The sequence below is a fragment of the Zootoca vivipara genome, chromosome 6, assembly GCF_963506605.1.
Source record: "Zootoca vivipara chromosome 6, rZooViv1.1, whole genome shotgun sequence".
Taxonomy (NCBI): Eukaryota; Metazoa; Chordata; class Lepidosauria; order Squamata; family Lacertidae; genus Zootoca; species Zootoca vivipara.
Window position 1 is genome coordinate 27,670,600 of NC_083281.1, and position 18,036 is coordinate 27,688,635.

Sequence of the window (18,036 nt, forward strand, 5' to 3'; positions counted from 1 at the left end):
CGTGTCTCTTAGTGGCAGCCCAATGGCACCTCTGAAATTTCCTTCCTTGGGATCTCCACCAGCCCCCGCTCACTTGCTGTCTGTGGACACTTTTGTTCCAAGCACTTTTGTTTTTTAATTGCAAGGCATTTCTTGAACGATTTTTCTGCTGGCTGAATGTTTATAGCTGATGCGCTTCCAAATGTTGCTTACTGCGATGTACTCTGGCTTAATTGCTTTGAGCTGTAAGCCGCTTTGGGAGGGTTTTATCCTAAAAAGCAAGATATAGCTATCCAAAAATGAAGTGAATAATAATAAGGCATGTTGCACAGAGCAAACTCTCCTTTATATTGCTGCCTGTATGCATGCGAGGCTACGAGAGAGATCCCAGTAGAAGGAAAAGCAATGCTAACATCACAGGTTGCAGACTTCACATTTTTGTATAGTAGATCTCTGCTGATTTCTCTTCATTTGACAATTTATGGATGCGCCTCTGCGGTTCTTAAATCCTTGAATACAAAGGCTTGGGAAGCAAGTATATTCCTGCAAAGCATTAAGTCCAGAAGCACTAGAAAGATGGCCTCGAATGGATCTTGCACAAGTAAGTGAAGTGGCACTGTCAGCAACTTTGGCATGCCTTGTGGATGGATTCTCTGTCCAGTTTGGTCAAGGGTTGTGTAGCCTTGGGTTGATGAAACTGCAGATTTGTGAATCTGGGAATTGCGTAACCAAGGTTATTATTTTTATCTTGGTCCACCTTGAGGTATCGACTGCTCCTTGAACGTTAATCACGATACCAATAAACGCAAGCGTCTGCTGGAAATGTCTTCCCATTTCAGAATTGCTTCTAGCTTTGTACATCCTCCAGCCAACATAGTGACTTCCGGATGTTGCCGAACTGCAACTCCCATCAGCCCCAGGGAGCCTATCCATAGCCAGGAATTATGCGAGTTGTAGTCTGCAGCATGGGGAGGGCCAAAGGTTTCGCATGCCTGCTGTATCCAGTAGCGGAGGCACCAGTGCCAGGGGCTAGGGATCATGATTGGACGGTGTTTTTGTGCTCACGTCCTGCTGGAAACCAATGAATTTTGCTGGCCACTTTGGGAACACAATATTGGGATTAGGTGGGCCTTTGGCCTGATCCTGCAGGGCTCTCATGTTCTTGAACTTGCAGGAAGTTTCCTGGAAAATGCAACTGTGGCAACACAGCAGTGCACTCTCTTGAGAGTAACTTCTCCCCCGCTCCCCCCATGGAGTCTAAAGGTAAAGGGACCCCTGACCATTAGGTCCAGTCGTGACCGACTCTGGGGTTGCGCGCTCATATCGCATTATTGGCCGAGGGAGCCGGCGTATAGCTTCCAGGTCATGTGGCCAGCATGACAAAGCCGCTTCTGGCAAACCAGAGCAGCACATGGAAATGCCGTTTACCTTCCCGCTGTAGCGGTTCCTATTTATCTACTTGCATTTTGATGTGCTTTCGAACTGCTAGGTTGGCAGGAGCTGGGACCGAGCAACGGGAGCTCACCCCGTCACAGGGATTTGAACCGCCGACCTTCTGATCAGCAAGCCCTAGGCTCAGTGGTTTAGCCCACAGCGCCACCTGGGTCCCTCCCATGGAGTCTAGCATGCAACAAACCTGGCAGCACAGTATGGTTGCGCTGGGCATCCCCCCCCCCCTTGATATGATTTCTGGCACAACCCACCTGTTGCGGTTGGGAAGCAGGCGCACAGCAATCAATACTACTCATGAGCCCACAAACAATATACTATTTTTTATTATTATTTACATTGCTCGTATGTTGTGGGACCCCACGTCATGAATAGGAGACAGAAGAAGAAGGCGGTCTGCCTCTTGTCGGAGAAACAATCTCTGCCCACGTGATGCCAGCTCAATAGCCTCACGATTCCAGTAAGAGCATGTACTCCTTGTAGCCCAGTGCTGCCCACTACTGGAAGAAGGTTGATGGATTTGAACAACATGCTGGTTATTTACAGGTAAAAGGATAAATGCTGTACTTAAGATGCATGGCAGATCTCCCTGGAGCCTTTCCCAGTTCTGTTAGTCTCCTCTGCTCACCCATCCTATCAATGAGTCAGCCTACCCTGTGCCCCCTTGGCTTTCTCCCCCTGACCCACATCAAGAGGAGCAAAGATACCTCATGTGCTTGAAAGCTAAGCTTGTGCTTTAGTTGTGCTTTAAGAACCAGACACCCTGTAGTGCCTAAAAGTATTCAAAAAATCGTAAGACTGAAAATGGCCATTAAAAACACATTTGTTGCAACCCAGCAGTCAATAATTGCAGGTGTCTCATTGAATGCCATTGACACTTGCTTCCATAGAACTATACATGGAATTCTGCAGTTTGTCTCAATGGAAACCTAGAATGGGACTTTGCAGCGGCCGATTAAATGTCATGGATTTCAAAGACATAGTGCAATCCTAGACCCAGATGTAGGTCCCATTGATGTTCCACGGGTCATGCTCCCAGATAAGTGGGTACAGTGGAACCTCGGTTTACGAACACCTCAGTTTACGAATTTTCGGTTGCGGACCCATCTGGAACGGATTAATTCACTTTCCATTACTTTCAATGGGAAAGCTCGCTTCAGTTTATGAACAGACTTCCGGAACCAATTGTGTTCATAAACCGAGGTACCACTGTACAGTGGAACCTCGGTTTACGCCTACCTCCATTCACGAAAACCTCTGTTTATGAACGCCGCGGACCCGGAAGTGTTTACATCCGGGTTCCGCGGCGTCGGATGCACAGATGTGATCTGTGTAGCGCACGCAAGTGCAGAAGTGTGCCTTCGGCAAGCGAACGCCTCCGCGGAATGGATTGCGTTTGCAAACCGAGGTACCACTGTATAGGGTTGCAGCTTACCTTTTGCTGGATTGCACAAATTTTATTTAAAAAACAATCAACCATGCATTTGAAAAGGAGGGGAAGTAATTTGTAGTAAAAACAACAAGCAAGCAGAGAAAATAAGCAAGGGGTAGGTAATGGTTTGCACTGAACCCTTTTAAAAAAGACAATAAAAGTTGTCATGGGGAGGGAAAACACAAGCCTTCATTCACGTTAGTGAGGAGAAAAGGTATTTAAATGGAGAGCATCCATGCTTTAAGCTGGGGGGGGGGAGCGACGACGACGACGGCCAGGAACAAAATTTGGATTGATTTAAAGCAAGGTTTGCTTCTCCAAATCTGCACGCCCCCATCTGTGAAGATGCTCAGTTTAGCCCCACTGCAAAGCATTGTGGGCTTTTGGTCCTGCAATCTCCAGCATCCTTTGTTCTAGCAGTTTTTTGTTTTTTTAAAAAGCATTCTGTGGACTGTTCCCGTTGCCATTACTTTCACATGCTAGTGAATTGTGGCTGTTCAGTTTGCCTGCCTTCCACCCACTGGCTAGCTGTTACCCAGTCCTCTCCACCCTTCTCTGCCGCTGGAGAATTGCACTCTCAGCAGCGTCTTGCTTCCTGTACTGCCTTCCTAGTAGTTGCCTCTGGCACTGCACTTCCTCCAGGGGCCGTCTCCTCTCCTGCCCTTCCTCTCCCCATGGTGGCTGCCTCTTATCCTTGACACCCCCAACCCCACCACCGCCAGGCTCAGGCACTCTGATCGTTGATGACATGCCGGTAGATATGCGTTTGGCCCTTGAAGCTGGAGGCGATGAGGAAGTCCTGGTTGTCGATGCTGAGGTGGGCAAAGGAGCGCGGGGCCTGGGTGCTCAGCTCTTGGAAGTGCTGGAAGAGCCCTGTGACGGGGTCGTAGAGGTACACTTTGCTGAAGGAGTAGTCATTGCCTAGGAAGGCGTAGCGGTAACCGGCGATGCTCAGCGGCTGAAAGACCATGGAGCCACGAGAAGGCATCTGCTGGACATCTCGGAACATGGAGCCATCCCAGTGCATCACCTGCGGGTGGCAGAGAGCAACGTGAGCTCAGGTGCCCTTGGGAACATGGAGACTCCAGCAAAGTGCAACACAGGGTTGGATATCCTCGGCCTCGGCCCAGGATACCTGCAGGAGCATCTCCACCCCCAACGGACACTGAGGTCCAGCTCCGAGGGCCTATTGGCAGTTCCCTCACTGCGAGAAGTGAGGCCTTCTTGGTAGTGGCACCTGCCCTGTGGAATGCCCTCCCGTCAGATGTCAAGGAAATAAACAACTATCTGACTTTTAGAAGACAGCCCTGTTTAGGGAAACTTTTAATGTTTGATGCTTTATTGTATTTTTAATATTTTGTTGGGAGCTGCCCAGAGTGGCTGGGGAAACCCAGCCAGATGGGTGGGGTATAAATATTATTATTTAGTATTAATTATTAATTATTAATTAATTAAAATAATTATTATTTTATTATCATATCCTATTTCTAATTAAGCCAAGAACTGTGTGATTGATGTACTTTGGACCAGGACAGGATAACAAATTCATTTCTTACTAGTCACTAAAGTTTGGGTCGTGCCATGTAGGGAACTGATGGGTTTTGGACTGATAAGCCATGGTTTATTGGGTCAAGGGTAGGCCTTGTGCCTGGGTAGCTCCTTACTCCCTCGCATAAAGAACCACCCTTGGTTCTTTTCTGTATAAAGCGCTACAGGTGTTTGAAGATGCTTCCATATCATAGTCTCCATTCTAAACACACTCAGTTTCTTCAACACAGGACCACCTTCACTGCCCTCCTCTGAACCGCGACCAATTTGTCTGCTAATTTCTTAATGTGCAGCACCCAGAAATGGGCACTTTACATCAGATGAGGTCTGGTTAATGTGGAATAAGTGGCATTATTTCTTTGCCGTGGCTTGGAAACTGTGGTTCTATTAATGCAGCCTAATGTGTCTGAAAGCAGACTTAAGGAACACTCCATATTTACTTCCCTGCTCATGGCTTCCTTTACCTCTAGGCTGCCAGGTTCAACACCCACCACACCTCAACATTAAGAAACATGCGGTGCTGTAAATGAGAGTGGACCAAGGACAGCTTCAACACCTTTTCACTGAGCATAAGCACATTCCCCTACTACATGGATGAAGAAACCCAGGCCGTCTAAACCAGTGTTACCCAAACTTAGGTCTCCAGCTGTTTTAAGACCATAATTCCCATCATCCCTGACCATGGGCCCTGTTAGCTAGGGATGATGGGAGTTGTAGTCCAACAACAGCTTGAGCGATCCAAGGTTGGGAAACCCTGCTCTAGGCATTGCTCAACTACAACCGCCAATGCCCATGCTTTGCTGGGGCTGATGGGGATTGCAGCTGTAGCAACATCTGGAAGGCCAAAGATTCCCCCCCACCTGTCCTACTGAGAAGCAAATTGGAACTTGGTGACGATTCCGCCAGCCTCACCTTGGAGTCACCAAGGAATCGGGTCAGGCAAACGTAGACATCCTCCTTGACTTTGAAGTGCTTGACGGCATAGACATCGTCCATGTCAGGGATGTCCGTGCGGCGGACAAACTGCTGCTTATTCCACTGGTAGACAACGGGGCGCTGAGAGCTGCTGGCCAAGATGAGGTGGGGTTTGCCAGCAATCTCCAGGAACTCGGCATCTGTGTCGCGATACCAGGCGTGCAGAGACTGATGCGAGTAGAAGCCATGCCCGTTCCAGCGATACAGGGTAGTGGAGCCAGCCTTGGAGCTGTCGGCCATGATGAAATACCAGTCTCCCTCCACGTGGAAGACCTCAATGTCGTTGGGCTTCCGGATGCGGGAGCCGTCGATGGCCTGCATGTGCACGAAGCCCCCCGCCGCCGCTTCATGCCGCTTGTAGATGTGCGAGCCTCCAAACAGCTGAGCCACGACCACAAAGAGGTGGCCGTCGATCACCAGGGGTTTGCAGACCACCGTGGACGAGCCTAGGAAGTGGAGACGGTGTGGAGAGAACGAATGGTGACCTGCTCCTTTGCGTGATGTTAGAGAGGCTACAGTTGAAAGAAACAGCAGCTATGGAGAAACAGGCCCAATGGAACACAGACAAAATGGCGGGTGGGTGGGCAATAGGGTTGCCAGACTCAATAGAGGACAGGACTTCTGTGCCTTTAATTGCCCTGCTCTCTTTTGAGTCTGGAAACCTTAAAGAGAAACCAGCAGTCCCTTTGTTTAATTTCCAAGCAAAGGGTCTGCTGGTTTCTCTTTAAGGTTTCCAGACTCAAAAGAGAGCAGGGCAATTAAAGGCACAGAAGTCCTGTCCTCTATTGAGTCTGGCATCCCTAGAGGGCAAGTGTTCAGTGTCATACTACAGAGACGTGGAAGTCTTCTCTGGCTTCCAAAAGAAGGGAAACATGAATGATCTTTAGGGCTGGGCGATATCTGGTTTTCAACATCGTGATATATTGCCACAATATATACATTGTGATATATTTATATATATTTATTTATTTATTTATCTATCTATCTCTATGTCTATCTCTATTTATATATCACGATGTCTGAAATAAGGATGGAGCTATGTAAAGACATTGGCTGGCTTCACGGTTTTCCCCCGCATTGTGATTTTTGCATGGCACACACACACACACAAAAATCATGATTCACGATATATTGCCAAGTCAAAATTTATGAAGCCTATATCACGATACGGATCTCAAACTGGATGATATAGCGCCCATCCCTAATGATCTACAGTGGTACCTCTACTTACGAATTTAATGTGTTCCGAATGCACATTCGTAAGTCGAAAAAAAATGTAAATAGAATCCCATAGGACTGCATTGGGAGAAAAAATTCGTAAGTCGAAACAACCCTATCTAAAAATTCGTAAGTAGAAAAAATCTTATCTAAACCCATCCAAGATGGCGGACGGAGCTCCATTCGTAAGTAGAAACATTCGTAAGTAGAGTTATTCGTAAGTAGAGGTACCACTGTAATCGGTTTCTTAGAGGATAAAAACACAAGTGAACCAAAGAACACAGGTAGGGAACTTGCATTCCCCCAGATGTTGCTGGGCTACAACTCTCACCATGTCTGACCATTGGCCATGCAGGCAAGGGCTTATGGAAATTGGAGTCCAACAGTTTCTGGGAGTGTGTGAACAGGTTCGCCATCCCTGGCCTCACACCTCAAACCCCAGCCAGCCTATTTAACACTAGCAGCTACATCAGAGGAGGTTCTTCCCTTGCTGCACCTGGGACACAATGAGCCTTCCTACAAACATTGACTCTCAAGCTACTCTTTGCATGCTTTCTCCCACACTCATGTATTGTTGCTGACCTTGCCCACAAATAAGGAGCACAGAAAACCGCTTTTACTTTCTGACCATCTAGCCCAGGATTGTCTGCGATGATTGACAGCAGCTCTCCAGGGATTTTGGTAAGGGAACCTTCCCAGCCCTACCTGGAGATGCCAGGGATTGAACCAAGGACCTTTGGCATGTAAAGCCGATGCCCTACCACTGGGCTAAAGCTCTTCTGCCTCCCAGGATGTAAGACAGGGCCTCTGATAGAGTCAGGAGAGGAAGTGTGTGCATAGCTCACCGTTAATGCTAGCATAGGTGCGGAATTTCCCAGCCACGTGGTCCCACTCCAAGAAGCTGCAGCGTCCAGTGAAGGGCTGGGCAATGACCAAGTTCTGTTCCTTGTTGTTCATGAAGGTTTCTACCGAGAGTGACTGCTCAGGTAGCGTGTCGAAGAGAACAAGGTCTGCAGGAAAGAGGGTGGAGGTTAGAACTAGAAGAGGAAAGGACCTCCTCTGCTTTTATTTGTTTCAACTGTCCTGAGTGGGGACAACTCAGCTGGCTGAAACACTATTAATCAATAAGGGCATGTTCCCCAGGCTTGCCTTAAACATCCACCCACCCACATCACAGGCTCAATGTATTTATTTACAGTACTGCTTTTAAACCCTCAGGCACAAGGGCTGAATGACACCTTTCTTTATCTGCCTCTCAGAACTCTTTCTAATCTCTCCAAAAGGGGGTAGATCACTCCCAGTTTTTAACTCTGTGAGTAGATCAGAGTCTCTTGGGAGGTGGCCACCCCTGACCTAGAGCCATGGCCACCACATCTCATGGTGGCAAATCCCACCAGGTGACAAAAGTGTTTCCTTTGGTCTGCCCTGCACTGATGCCCCATAAATTCAATTGGACAATCCCAACTTCTGGTGCAGGGTTTCTCAAACATGGGTCTCCAGCTGTTTTTGGACTACAACTCCCATCATCCCAAGCTAACAGGACCAGTGGCCTGGAATGATGGGAACTGTAATCCAAAAGCAGCTGGAGACCCAAGTTTGGGAAACCCTGTTCTAGTGATTTGAAAGGAGAAATGCTTCTCCTCTATCCTCTTTCCCCCTACACCATGCATAATCTTGATCATGTTTGTCACCCATGAAGAACCTAAGAACCATAAAAGGAGTCATCCTAGATCAGACCAAAAGGCTTATCTCAGGGGTGAGGAACCTGTGACTCTCCAGATAATCCTGGACTACAAATCCCATCATCCCTAACTGCTGGCCATCCTGGCTGGGCTGATGGGAGTTGGAGTCCACCAACGTCATGAGGTGCAAACCCCTCAAGTATTTGAGTCCAGTATCCCAAACCAGGTGCCATTAAGAATCCCACAAGCAGGGCCTGGAATGCAAGATGAAGCTGAAAACAACAAACAACAACAACAACAACAACAACAACAACATCATTTATACCAGGCACGTCCAACAGGTAGATCGTGATCTACCAGTAGATCACTGGACATCTGTGGTAGATCACTGGGGGCCCCCAAGAAGCTCAACATTTTTGCCCTGGACCCCTAAAAAACGTGGCTTTCCCCTCCCTCCCTATAAAAAGTTCAACAATTTCAACCTGAACCCCCCCCCAAATGGGTCTTCCTCCTTCCTAAAAAAAAGCAAAAGAGCTCATCAGCTTTGACCTGAACTCCAAAAAGGGGGTAGATCACTGCCAGTTTTTAACTCTGTGAGTAGATCACTGTCTCTTGGAAGTTGGCCACCCCTGATTTATACCATACCCATCTGGCTGGGCGGCTTCCAGCAAAATATAAAATATAAAGTAAAAACATAATAAAATGTCAAAGATAAAAAACTTCCTGATACAGGGCTGCCTTCAGATGTCTTCTAAAAGATGTGTAGTTCTTCATCTCCTTGACATCTGATGGGAGGGCAACCTGACTCCTCAATCAGCACACACCTACTATATGTGAAAACCATGGGTGCCAACTCCCTGGGGCCCTGGGTGCCCGAGCACCCATAAAATTCCCGCATCCACAAATTTCGGTGCCAGGGCCATGCACGATCCATGGCTCAGAGTACCCACGGTCTCGGAGCCAAGCTGGCACTCCTGGTGAAAGCAATGACAGGAGAGCGGCAGAAGAGAACAGACTGGAGGGGCTAGAATAAGAGGCCAGGGAATCCCAAAAGAACTGTAGCGGGTGGGGTTTCTTGTTTATTTTGCGTTTTTATATACTGCTTTGCATCAGACAAGACCCAAAAGTGGTTTACAAAATTAGCAGTGGAGCAAGCTGATTGGGCACCTGTGGGGCGGGGCCAGCCAGGGCAGGACGCTCCACGGGGCCTCCAAGGAGTCTGCCTGCCTCCTCCCACTCAGCCACCCTACAGTTGAGGGGGAGGCGGCGGGTGGACCGTTTGGGGTAGCGCGGAGCCTGCGGGCACCCAAGCCACCACGTCACTCCCAGGAGAGGTGCGTGGCTCCAGTACGCTGCAGACCCTGCAGTGAGTCATTCTGTCACACACACCCTGTGGTGACACCCGGGCCGGGCCGCCTCCACCGCCCCCCTTCCTCCGCCTCTGCGAAGGTGGTGGTGGGGATCCTCTTCCGGGGGGGGGGGCGGAGCACAGGGGAGAAAGCGATGACCTACCTGTGGTGATGCAGTTGAAGCCTGCAGGGCGGAGCTCGCTGATTTTGGTGCGGTTCAGCTCCGGCGGTGACCGGCACTCCATGGGCTCCACCTGGGCGTTGGTCTCGCCGAGCCACTCCACCAGCCATTTGAGTTTGCAGTCGCAGTGGAAAGCGTTTCCCCGCAAGTCCCTGCCGGGAGAGAAGCCACTTTGGGACCAGCACTAGGCTGAGGGCAGCCGAAATGTGGACCTAGGGCCAGCCAGTGTTATCATTGTTAGATTAGATTCCTGCATTGCTGAGGGTTCGACTAGATGACCTTCAGGGTCCCTTCCAATTCTACAATTTTATGGAGTTGCCATTCAAAAGCTTCTGAAGAGCACCATGTTGGCTATCCCTGCCCTCTTCTCTTCCCCTCCCTGCCCCAGCCTTGCTCCCTCCCCTCTTACAGCATAGTCAACTTTTGCATCCTTTTGTAATTAGGTCAGGATGGTGAACATAGCTTAGGGTGGCACTGTTTTGAAAACTGTCGCTGCTTCAGCAATTGGGCCCACAATTAGCCGAGCAAATTAATCTCCACCCATGCGGAGCTTGTGACATTAGGTCCTCCCCTTTGGCTCTCCTTTGCAAGAGACTCCAATGCGCTTTTGACTGCACTCCTTGCCAGCAGCAGAGAGGTATCTGAATCACCATGAGCACTTTGAATCCAAGAATTGTAGTTTTAGATGGAATTCCACCCCCTGCATCCGTGGCAGATGGCCATCCAACCTTTGCTTTAAAACCTCCAAGGAAGGAGACTGTCAGAAAGTTCTTCCTAATGTTCAGTCGGAATCTCCTTTCTTGTACACTAACGTGAAGCCACTGTCCGGAGCAGGAGCAAACAAGATTGTTCCATCTTCCATATGACAGTCCTTGAGGTATTTGAAGATACCTATCGTATTTCCTCTTATCCAGACTAAACATACCCAGCTCCTTCAACCATTCCTCATAAGGCTTGGTTTCCAGACTCTCGATCTTCTTGGTCACCCTCCTCTGCATACATTCCAGCTTGTCAATACCCTTTTAAAATTGTGGCGCCCAGAACTGGACACAATACTCCAGGCGTGGTCTGACCAAGGCAGAATATGACTTCCCTATACTTCTGATGATGAAGTACAGCATTAGGGGTTTTGTTTTGTTTTTTGCTGCTGCATCACACTGTCGACTCATGTTAAGCTGTTAGACAACGTTAGCTATTTCAAGAGCATTCCTTCTGACTTGTTTGTGAGGAGGTTAGATGACCTTGTGCCAAAGCAAATATTGTCCTGTGCTTTCTCATGCATTTCTCCCTCACTTTTATTATGGCAAGACGTCTGATCTTTTGAGGGAAGGGGGTTAATAGCACAAGGCCACCCAACCAACTCTAATGGTGGCAACCTGAATTTGCCAGGAAGCGACTGAATCCCACCCAAAATTAGTGACTGCCTGAAAGCGCCCTACATCCCCCATGTGCTCCATACCCACAACCCTCCTCCCCCCTAGCCCCACACTCACACTGAAGTCAAAGCATCTAATCCCTGGAACAGGTTCCTTGGTAAGGTCTGCAAGTTATTGTTAGCCAAATTCCTGTGGGCAAGAGAAAGGCGGTGAGACACTTAGAAGGAAGGCGACGTACACATCCTTAGTTTGCAGGGCTGGGGAAAGAGAACATTGCGGTGGAAGGGAAGGAAACATAGTTTAAATAAAGGGGATATGTTTTAGGAACCAACAGGGTCTGCAAAAGACCTTTTGCTACTGGTCAGGAATGATGGGAGTTGGATTTGGGGGTGTTGGGAGCAGTGAGGGATGATGATAATGTTCCGGGGATGCTGGGAGCTGGAATCCAACATCATATGGAAATCTGGTGTTTGGGGGAAATGCAAGGAAGTGTAAGGTGGAGAGAAGGAGAGGGCAAGTATGGAGATGTGGGGCAGCTGGATGCCATGTTGGGAAGTGAGGTTGTTTGGGTCTGTGATAAGGGCTAGACTGGGATTAGGAGTGGGTCAAAAAAAAAATCACTCACAGGTAGAGGAGGTTCTTGAGACCTCGGAAGGCGTTCTTAGAGATTGCTTCGAGCCTGTTTTGCTCAATGAACCTGCAAGTGGAAAGAACAATTAAGTCACAAATGAGGAAGACAGCAGTGGAGGGACAACTAAAGGGGAAACAAGGTAGCCAGTCTCAGAAGTTTAATGGTGATATTCATGGCTTCAAGGGATGGAGCAGGGGGTTAGAAGCAAGTCTTATCTATAAAACCTGTATGTGTTGGATCCAGGCACAGTGGCTCATACCTTCCTATCTCACCTCTCTCACACTCTGAATTCCTCTCTTGCTTCTGGCTTAGTGGCAAACTATAGTTTAATGGCCTGAACCAGACCAATCCATGCTTGGTGTAAGCCACAGTTTTCCTACAAACCACAGTTTTGGACCAGGTTTGCATTCCTGGTTTGTTAAGGCAATTCATGGTTTCCCCAGTTCGGATGTAACAGCAAACTGTGGATTTCTGCTACATCAGAAGGAAACCAGAGAGTGTGAGGAGCAGTGTGGAAGGTGTAACGAATGTGCAAGCACAGAGGCTCATTTACACGGTTCTTGGTACCACATCTGGTTTGGTGTCACATCTGAACTAGCCGAAAGAGGTTGCAAACCTATCTTTCACTATTATTATTATTATTATTATTATTATTATTATTATTATTATATTAAGTTTCTATACAACCCTTCATCCGAAGATCAAAGGGCAGTTTACAATATAAAAGCACATAAATACATACCATAACAACAAACAAAACCAATGCGCCCCACCCCCAGTTTAAAAGGTCATAGAGATTGTTTAATTAGCCTTATATTATTTATGTAAATATGCATAATTTCTATTAATTTATTAAATCAGACCATTATGCACATTTAAAACAACATGTTTCCTTTCAAAAAATTCACCTATGTGGTCTATGGAAGTGTAACTAAAGTTAAGCCAAGATTAAGTTAAAAAAAATTAAAACCTAGGAGATTAGTCGACTAGGAAGATCTTTAATAAGTTGCCTGTCCTCTTTTAATATGGATTCACCTCCTAAAGTGACTCAACCTCGCCCCAAATATCCAACCCAACGCCTTACCCTCCTGGGTCATTTATGCCTCACCCCACTCCACCCCACCCCCAACGCGCATGGCTGCCCCCAACCCTCCCCTGATGCCCCCCCTTGCACACTCACAAGTACTCCAGGTGTATGAGTCCCACAAAGGCGTCGTCCCCGATCAGTTCCAGGGAGTTGTAAGTGATCAAGCTAGGGGTTGGGGGATTGGGGGAAGAAGCAGGCAGGTCAGACACTGGGGCATACGGCGGGGACGGTAACCAAGTCTGGGATGGAAGACAGGGAGCAGGGCTTGCATCCCAAAGAGCTGCATCTTGCATCAAGGTGCCCTCTAGGTTTGGGAGGGCATGGTAACAAGGTTTACTCGCTGCCATACAATAGAGTTAAAGCACACTCACAATCTGGTGTTCATATGGTGGGTGAATGAGGACTCAGTGGGGAGCTATCCCACTAGTACCAAGACCTTGGTCTACCCGCAGCTGGGAGGAAGGTCATCAGGAAGGAAAGTGGCCTACCAATCACCCCTTAGCTGTAATGGAGAGATCTAGTGGGGTGCCCAGTGTTATGCCAGAGCATCCTGCACCAGCCAGCCCCCCCCCCCCGCTCTTGTCATTAGCTAGAGCTCAGCACATGGGCATAGCCAGGATTTCTATTGTGGGGGCGAGACTTTGGGGGGGGGGGCAGAACCGAAGTGATTGGTCAGTTAGTTAAGTATTTCTATTGTTTTACTTGATTGGGGGTGGCATCTGCCCCAGGCTACATCCAAGGCTCAGCAGTGTTTTGGCCCCCAAACAAATCTGTTCTTCAACCCAAGGGACCAAGGTTGGAAAATGTGACAGAATGACAGAGAAAACAGTGACTTGGAGCATGCGCAGAACATGCATTTCTCTGTAGAACATGTGTGGGCCATTTCTATCCACACACCTGCAGTTAGGGAGCTTCCAGAACTAAGGTTCTGGATTCATATGAGTACCCCCCCTCTATCTTAAGCACTGCCACCATGCCAATGAGAAGCTTCCTCCACCCTGCACCACTGCAGATTGGAATGAAGGCCTCTACTCACTATTTCCATCCCACTTGGCTCTGCTTGCGGTGCGTGAGATTCTCTCACCCACCCCTTAAGCAGAAGTAGGGCACAAGCAAGTCTCCGTGAATATGTACAAATACAATTGCACAGATGTGAGAAAGACATGCTCACGGGGGGGCACAAACAGACACACCCAACGGACACCATCACATGTACCGCAAAATCAAGTGTCGGCACTAACCCACAATCCCGATCTCGTGAAAGGGTACAAGTTCCCTCCTGAAATCCACACTCACAGGAGCATCTGCAAACAGTCACTGATAAGGCAGATCAATTTCAGGGCTGCTATTGTTGATTAATGGTTCAAGTTTAAGCCAATTAACTGATTGATGAGTTGATGAAATCTGCATTAATTTGCAGAAAGATAATGTTTGTTCCAAAGAGAAGCATTTTTTAAAATTGCAACAGACATTGTTTTTGGAGAGGCATTCTGCCTGATGTCTCTTACACTGAAGGGAATGCCTCTTTTGCAATGTTACTTGTATAAAAATAAAAATGTGTATAACAAATTCCCTGAGCACCTTTTACTGCTTTCCAATGACCTTTCTAACTGACAAATTGACTAAACCAGCCTTCCAAACCTGTTGTCCTCCAAATGTTGTTGGACTCTAACTCCCATCAGCCCCAATCCACCATGGCCAATGGTTAGGGATGATGGAGCCCAAAACATTTGCAGGCCACCAGGTTGGGCTAGAGAAGACAGCTTGGTGGATAGATTCACATACTTCTGGAGAACGTTTGGGCCACCAGATGTGGCTGAACTATGGGCAAGTATGGGGTTGCAGTGCTCATCTTGCTTTCGGGCTGAGGGAGCCGGCATTTGTCCACAGACAAATTGAGCTTCTGGCTCAACTGAACATTGTGATGGAAACCAGAGAGCACGGAAACGCCGTTTGCCTTCCCGCCGCAGCGGTACCTATTTATCTACTTGCACTGGTGTGCTTTCAAACTGCTAGGTTGGCAGGAGCTGGGACAGAGCAACGGGAGCTCACCCCGTCTTGGGGATTCGAACCGCCGACCTTCTGATTGGCAAGCCCAAGAGGCCAACTCCAATCAGACACAGCAAGCATGGTCAGGGATGATGGCAGCTGTAGCTCAGTCACATCTGGAGGGCCAAAGGTTCCCCACAGCTGCTCTGTGCATATCCACTCGAACAAATCAAGAGGCAGTGAAATATTACAAATCAACCTAAGGAGATTCACCGTAACTGGGAGACACACAGGCTGAAAGGGAGGTTTACAGGAGCAGCTTCTCATGTGGCTCACACGCATGGAGAAAACAAAAGGCATGCCAGGCATTGTCTATCCACACACACCACTCACAACCGAGGTGTCAGGAATCCTTACAGCAGCTGGAGAGATGGCACCTGTTGAAAGCTGCCAGCTAAGATCTCGGTGAATCCTGAGCGAATTAGAGACCTGCAGAGAGAGGAAGGAGCGAGAGAGGGAGGAAAGAGAAAGGAGGGGGGGGTGGAAAGTGGATGATGTGAGGAAAGATGTCAGCTGCAGAGAGCCTGGCAGCACCAGCAAGCCCCATGAAGGATGGCACAGTCAGCCCCAAACTAAGCCTGCCCAGACTTGAAGGAGCTCAAACCCCGAAGCATCCTGACCACAGAACTCCAAAAAATCAGCCTTTCAAAGCCCAAACGTTGCCATCTTCCCACCACCACCCATTAAAAAAACCCTTCATTGCTGCACAGAGAGAGCTGAGCTGAAATCCGCCTCTGTTTTTTATGCTGCAGCTAGAGTGATAGTGTGTTACTGTGGAATGTCTCTAAGCTTTCCTGGAGTACACATTGCTTTTCAACCTATGGTTCCTGTACTCACTTCCAAGGGTCTCCAGGGAGCTGCATGCCTGCATCTCTGCAACAGCAGAGCAATCCCTGAGAGATCTGCAGATGTTTTCACCTGCAAGTTATCTCTCCAGTCCATGGGGGGGGGGGGCGCTTGAGGCACACCTAGGATAGACTAAACAATTTTTTAAAAAAATTCCTTCCAGTAGCACCTTAGAGACCAGCTAAGTTTGTTATTGGTATGAGCTTTCGTGTGCATGCACACTTCTTCAGATACTAGGATAGACTCTTGTCCTGATGTTTGGATGCCACCGCTGGAGGTAGCAGCCGGGCTGTGTAGCATCCCCTAGAGGTGTTGCTCTAGGGAACAGGCAAGGGATCTACGGCCCTGAGGGCACATTCTTGGGCTCGCCAATCCAGTACAATTTGGGAAGGAGATGATTCTTCTCCCCCACACGGTTCAAAGCGCTGGGTCCCCGAAACCTTCCAGATTCCCCACAGCTAACCGCCAAGGATCCACCATCACTGCACCATACAGCCATGTGGGGAGGGAAGAAGCTGGGCATCCACCTTTACATGCTGCCAAAAATCATCTTGCAATTAGAAATGAATAAATATGCTAAACGATGCCAAGCAGGAAAACTGACATCCAGCCAGAACTATTGGCGGGGAGGGAAATGGAGGGTGGTGGTGGTGGTGAGCACACCCCAAGGGCTGGTTGCTGATTCTTCCAGGCAATAACCCTCCCCACGGTGCCGCCAGCCCCATGTCCAGGGTTCCGATGTGGGGAGGAGAGGGCAGTTTAAAAAGGAAAAAAAGAGAGAGCCATTCACCTTTCTTTTTGGGAGAGTCCCTCACCCATCCTTAAGGGGCTGTTTTTCGAAGGCTGGTGGGGCAGGGAAACCAGGTGAAATTGAGAGGGTGGGGGAGTCAAGGGGGTCTGTAGATAGCACCCCCTCTTCTAAATTATTCAATCCAAACTTTTAGGAGATGAACCCCCTAGCCCTGCTCAGCCCCTTCTCAATGAACCGGAGCCACCCCGAATCAAGTGTAAATTTAAGCAAATTATATCTATCTATCTATCTATCTACCTACATATCACCTCCTTTTTAACCCCCTGCTGCCCACCTTCTCCAAGCAAGGGGTGCTGGAGGATATGCATGTATTCGGCCTGCGTGTAAGGGAAAGGGAAGCGGGATTTCAGCATGGAGTGGGGGGGGGGGCGACATTCCCCAAGACCGCCTCCAATCCCCGCACCCGCACCCCGGAGAGAAGGCTGCTTACAGGGAGAAGAGGTTTTGGGGCAGGTCTCGTGGGATCTCCTTGACCCTCTCGCAGATGGCCGTGTCCTTGAAGCAGGTGCAGCCCCCCGGGCACTTGCGCTTGGGGTACTTTCGGCCGCCGCTGCCCGGCCCGGCCAGGAGCAACAGCAGCAGCAGCGGAGCGCCGGCGCCGCCGAGCCCCAGGCGCCAGCCCATCCTCCAGCCTCGCAGGGGCCCCAGGCGAGCAGCCCGGCCGGCGGGGCGCCTTCCCGGCGGCGGAGGCTCTGCTTTCCCGCTCGCGCAAAGCGACCGGCCGCGTCCGCGTGGGCTCTAATCCCGAGGCGGCAGCGCCTTGCTCCGCGCTCCCGCCGTCATGGTCTCGCCGGTATCCGCGGTGGCGTGCAAGGCGCCCTCTCCGCAGCCTGCGCCTGGATCCGCCAATGGGTCCCTTTTCGACTCCCTTTCGGCGGCGCAGAGGCTCCCGGGTTACAGCCGCCTGCGGATCTTTCGATTTGGGGCTGGTAGGAAAGATCTATCCCCAAACAGCCATTCCTCTAACGTGCATGCAGCCGTTGCACCCGTTTCCCTCTCCACTCCTCCCTCCCTTTCTCTCTGCTCCGCTCTTGTCTTCGCAGATACATCACCGCCGCGTGTACACGCGCACACACGCGCGCACACACAGACACACACACAAACGGGGGGGGGGGGAGATGCCAACCAATAGGAATGCAAGCTCCCGGCTGGCACAGCTACCAACCTACAGCGGGGAGCCAAATGAGATTGGAGGGAAAGGAGGAGATGGGGAATAATTATTGTCACCCAGCACATCAAAACTCTGGAAATTGCTCCCGCTAGAGGTAGTGATGGCCGCTAGCTCAAAAGAGGATTGGACTAATTCATGGCAGATAATGGCTAGCACTAGCCATCGCAACTGCGTATCATCTCCATTTCCCACAGACATATGCCTGGCCACTGTCAGAACAGGATGATGGAGAAGCTGGGCCTTGGGCCTGAT

At 49.3% G+C, this 18,036-nt stretch overlaps 1 protein-coding gene across 2 annotated transcripts; it reads right to left on the reverse strand.

The window, feature by feature from the left end:
* Nucleotides 1–1,751: 1,751 nt before the first annotated feature.
* LOC118086127 (leucine-rich glioma-inactivated protein 1) lies at nt 1,752–17,659 on the reverse strand. 2 transcript variants are annotated; one of them, XM_035117407.2, is made up of 9 exons: nt 17,044–17,659; nt 15,314–15,385; nt 13,001–13,072; nt 11,815–11,886; nt 11,307–11,378; nt 9,796–9,965; nt 7,447–7,611; nt 5,321–5,895; nt 1,752–3,890 (listed from the first exon to the last, which is right to left on the reverse strand). In XM_035117407.2, exons 1-9 carry the CDS (start codon nt 17,235–17,237, stop codon nt 3,585–3,587), a joined length of 1,698 nt encoding a protein of 565 aa, XP_034973298.2. In that variant the 5' UTR covers nt 17,238–17,659; the 3' UTR covers nt 1,752–3,584. The 2 variants fall into 2 exon arrangements, with proteins under 2 accessions (XP_034973298.2, XP_034973299.2); XM_035117408.2 differs by having other exon boundaries at nt 5,321–5,829; nt 17,044–17,658.
* Between the last annotated feature and the right edge of the window lie 377 nt (nt 17,660–18,036).

Excerpts from the sequence above, each read along its gene's own strand:
- LOC118086127 (XM_035117407.2), bottom strand. The coding sequence starts at position 17,237 with ATGGGCTGGCGCCTGGGGCTCGGCGGCGCCGGCGCTCCGCTGCTGCTG. Across the intron at positions 15,386-17,043 it reads CCCCAAAACCTCTTCTCCCT|GTCTCTAATTCGCTCAGGAT; the intron begins GTAAGCAGCCTT and ends CTCTCTCTGCAG. Across the intron at positions 11,887-13,000 it reads CTCATACACCTGGAGTACTT|GTTCATTGAGCAAAACAGGC; the intron begins GTGAGTGTGCAA and ends TTCCACTTGCAG.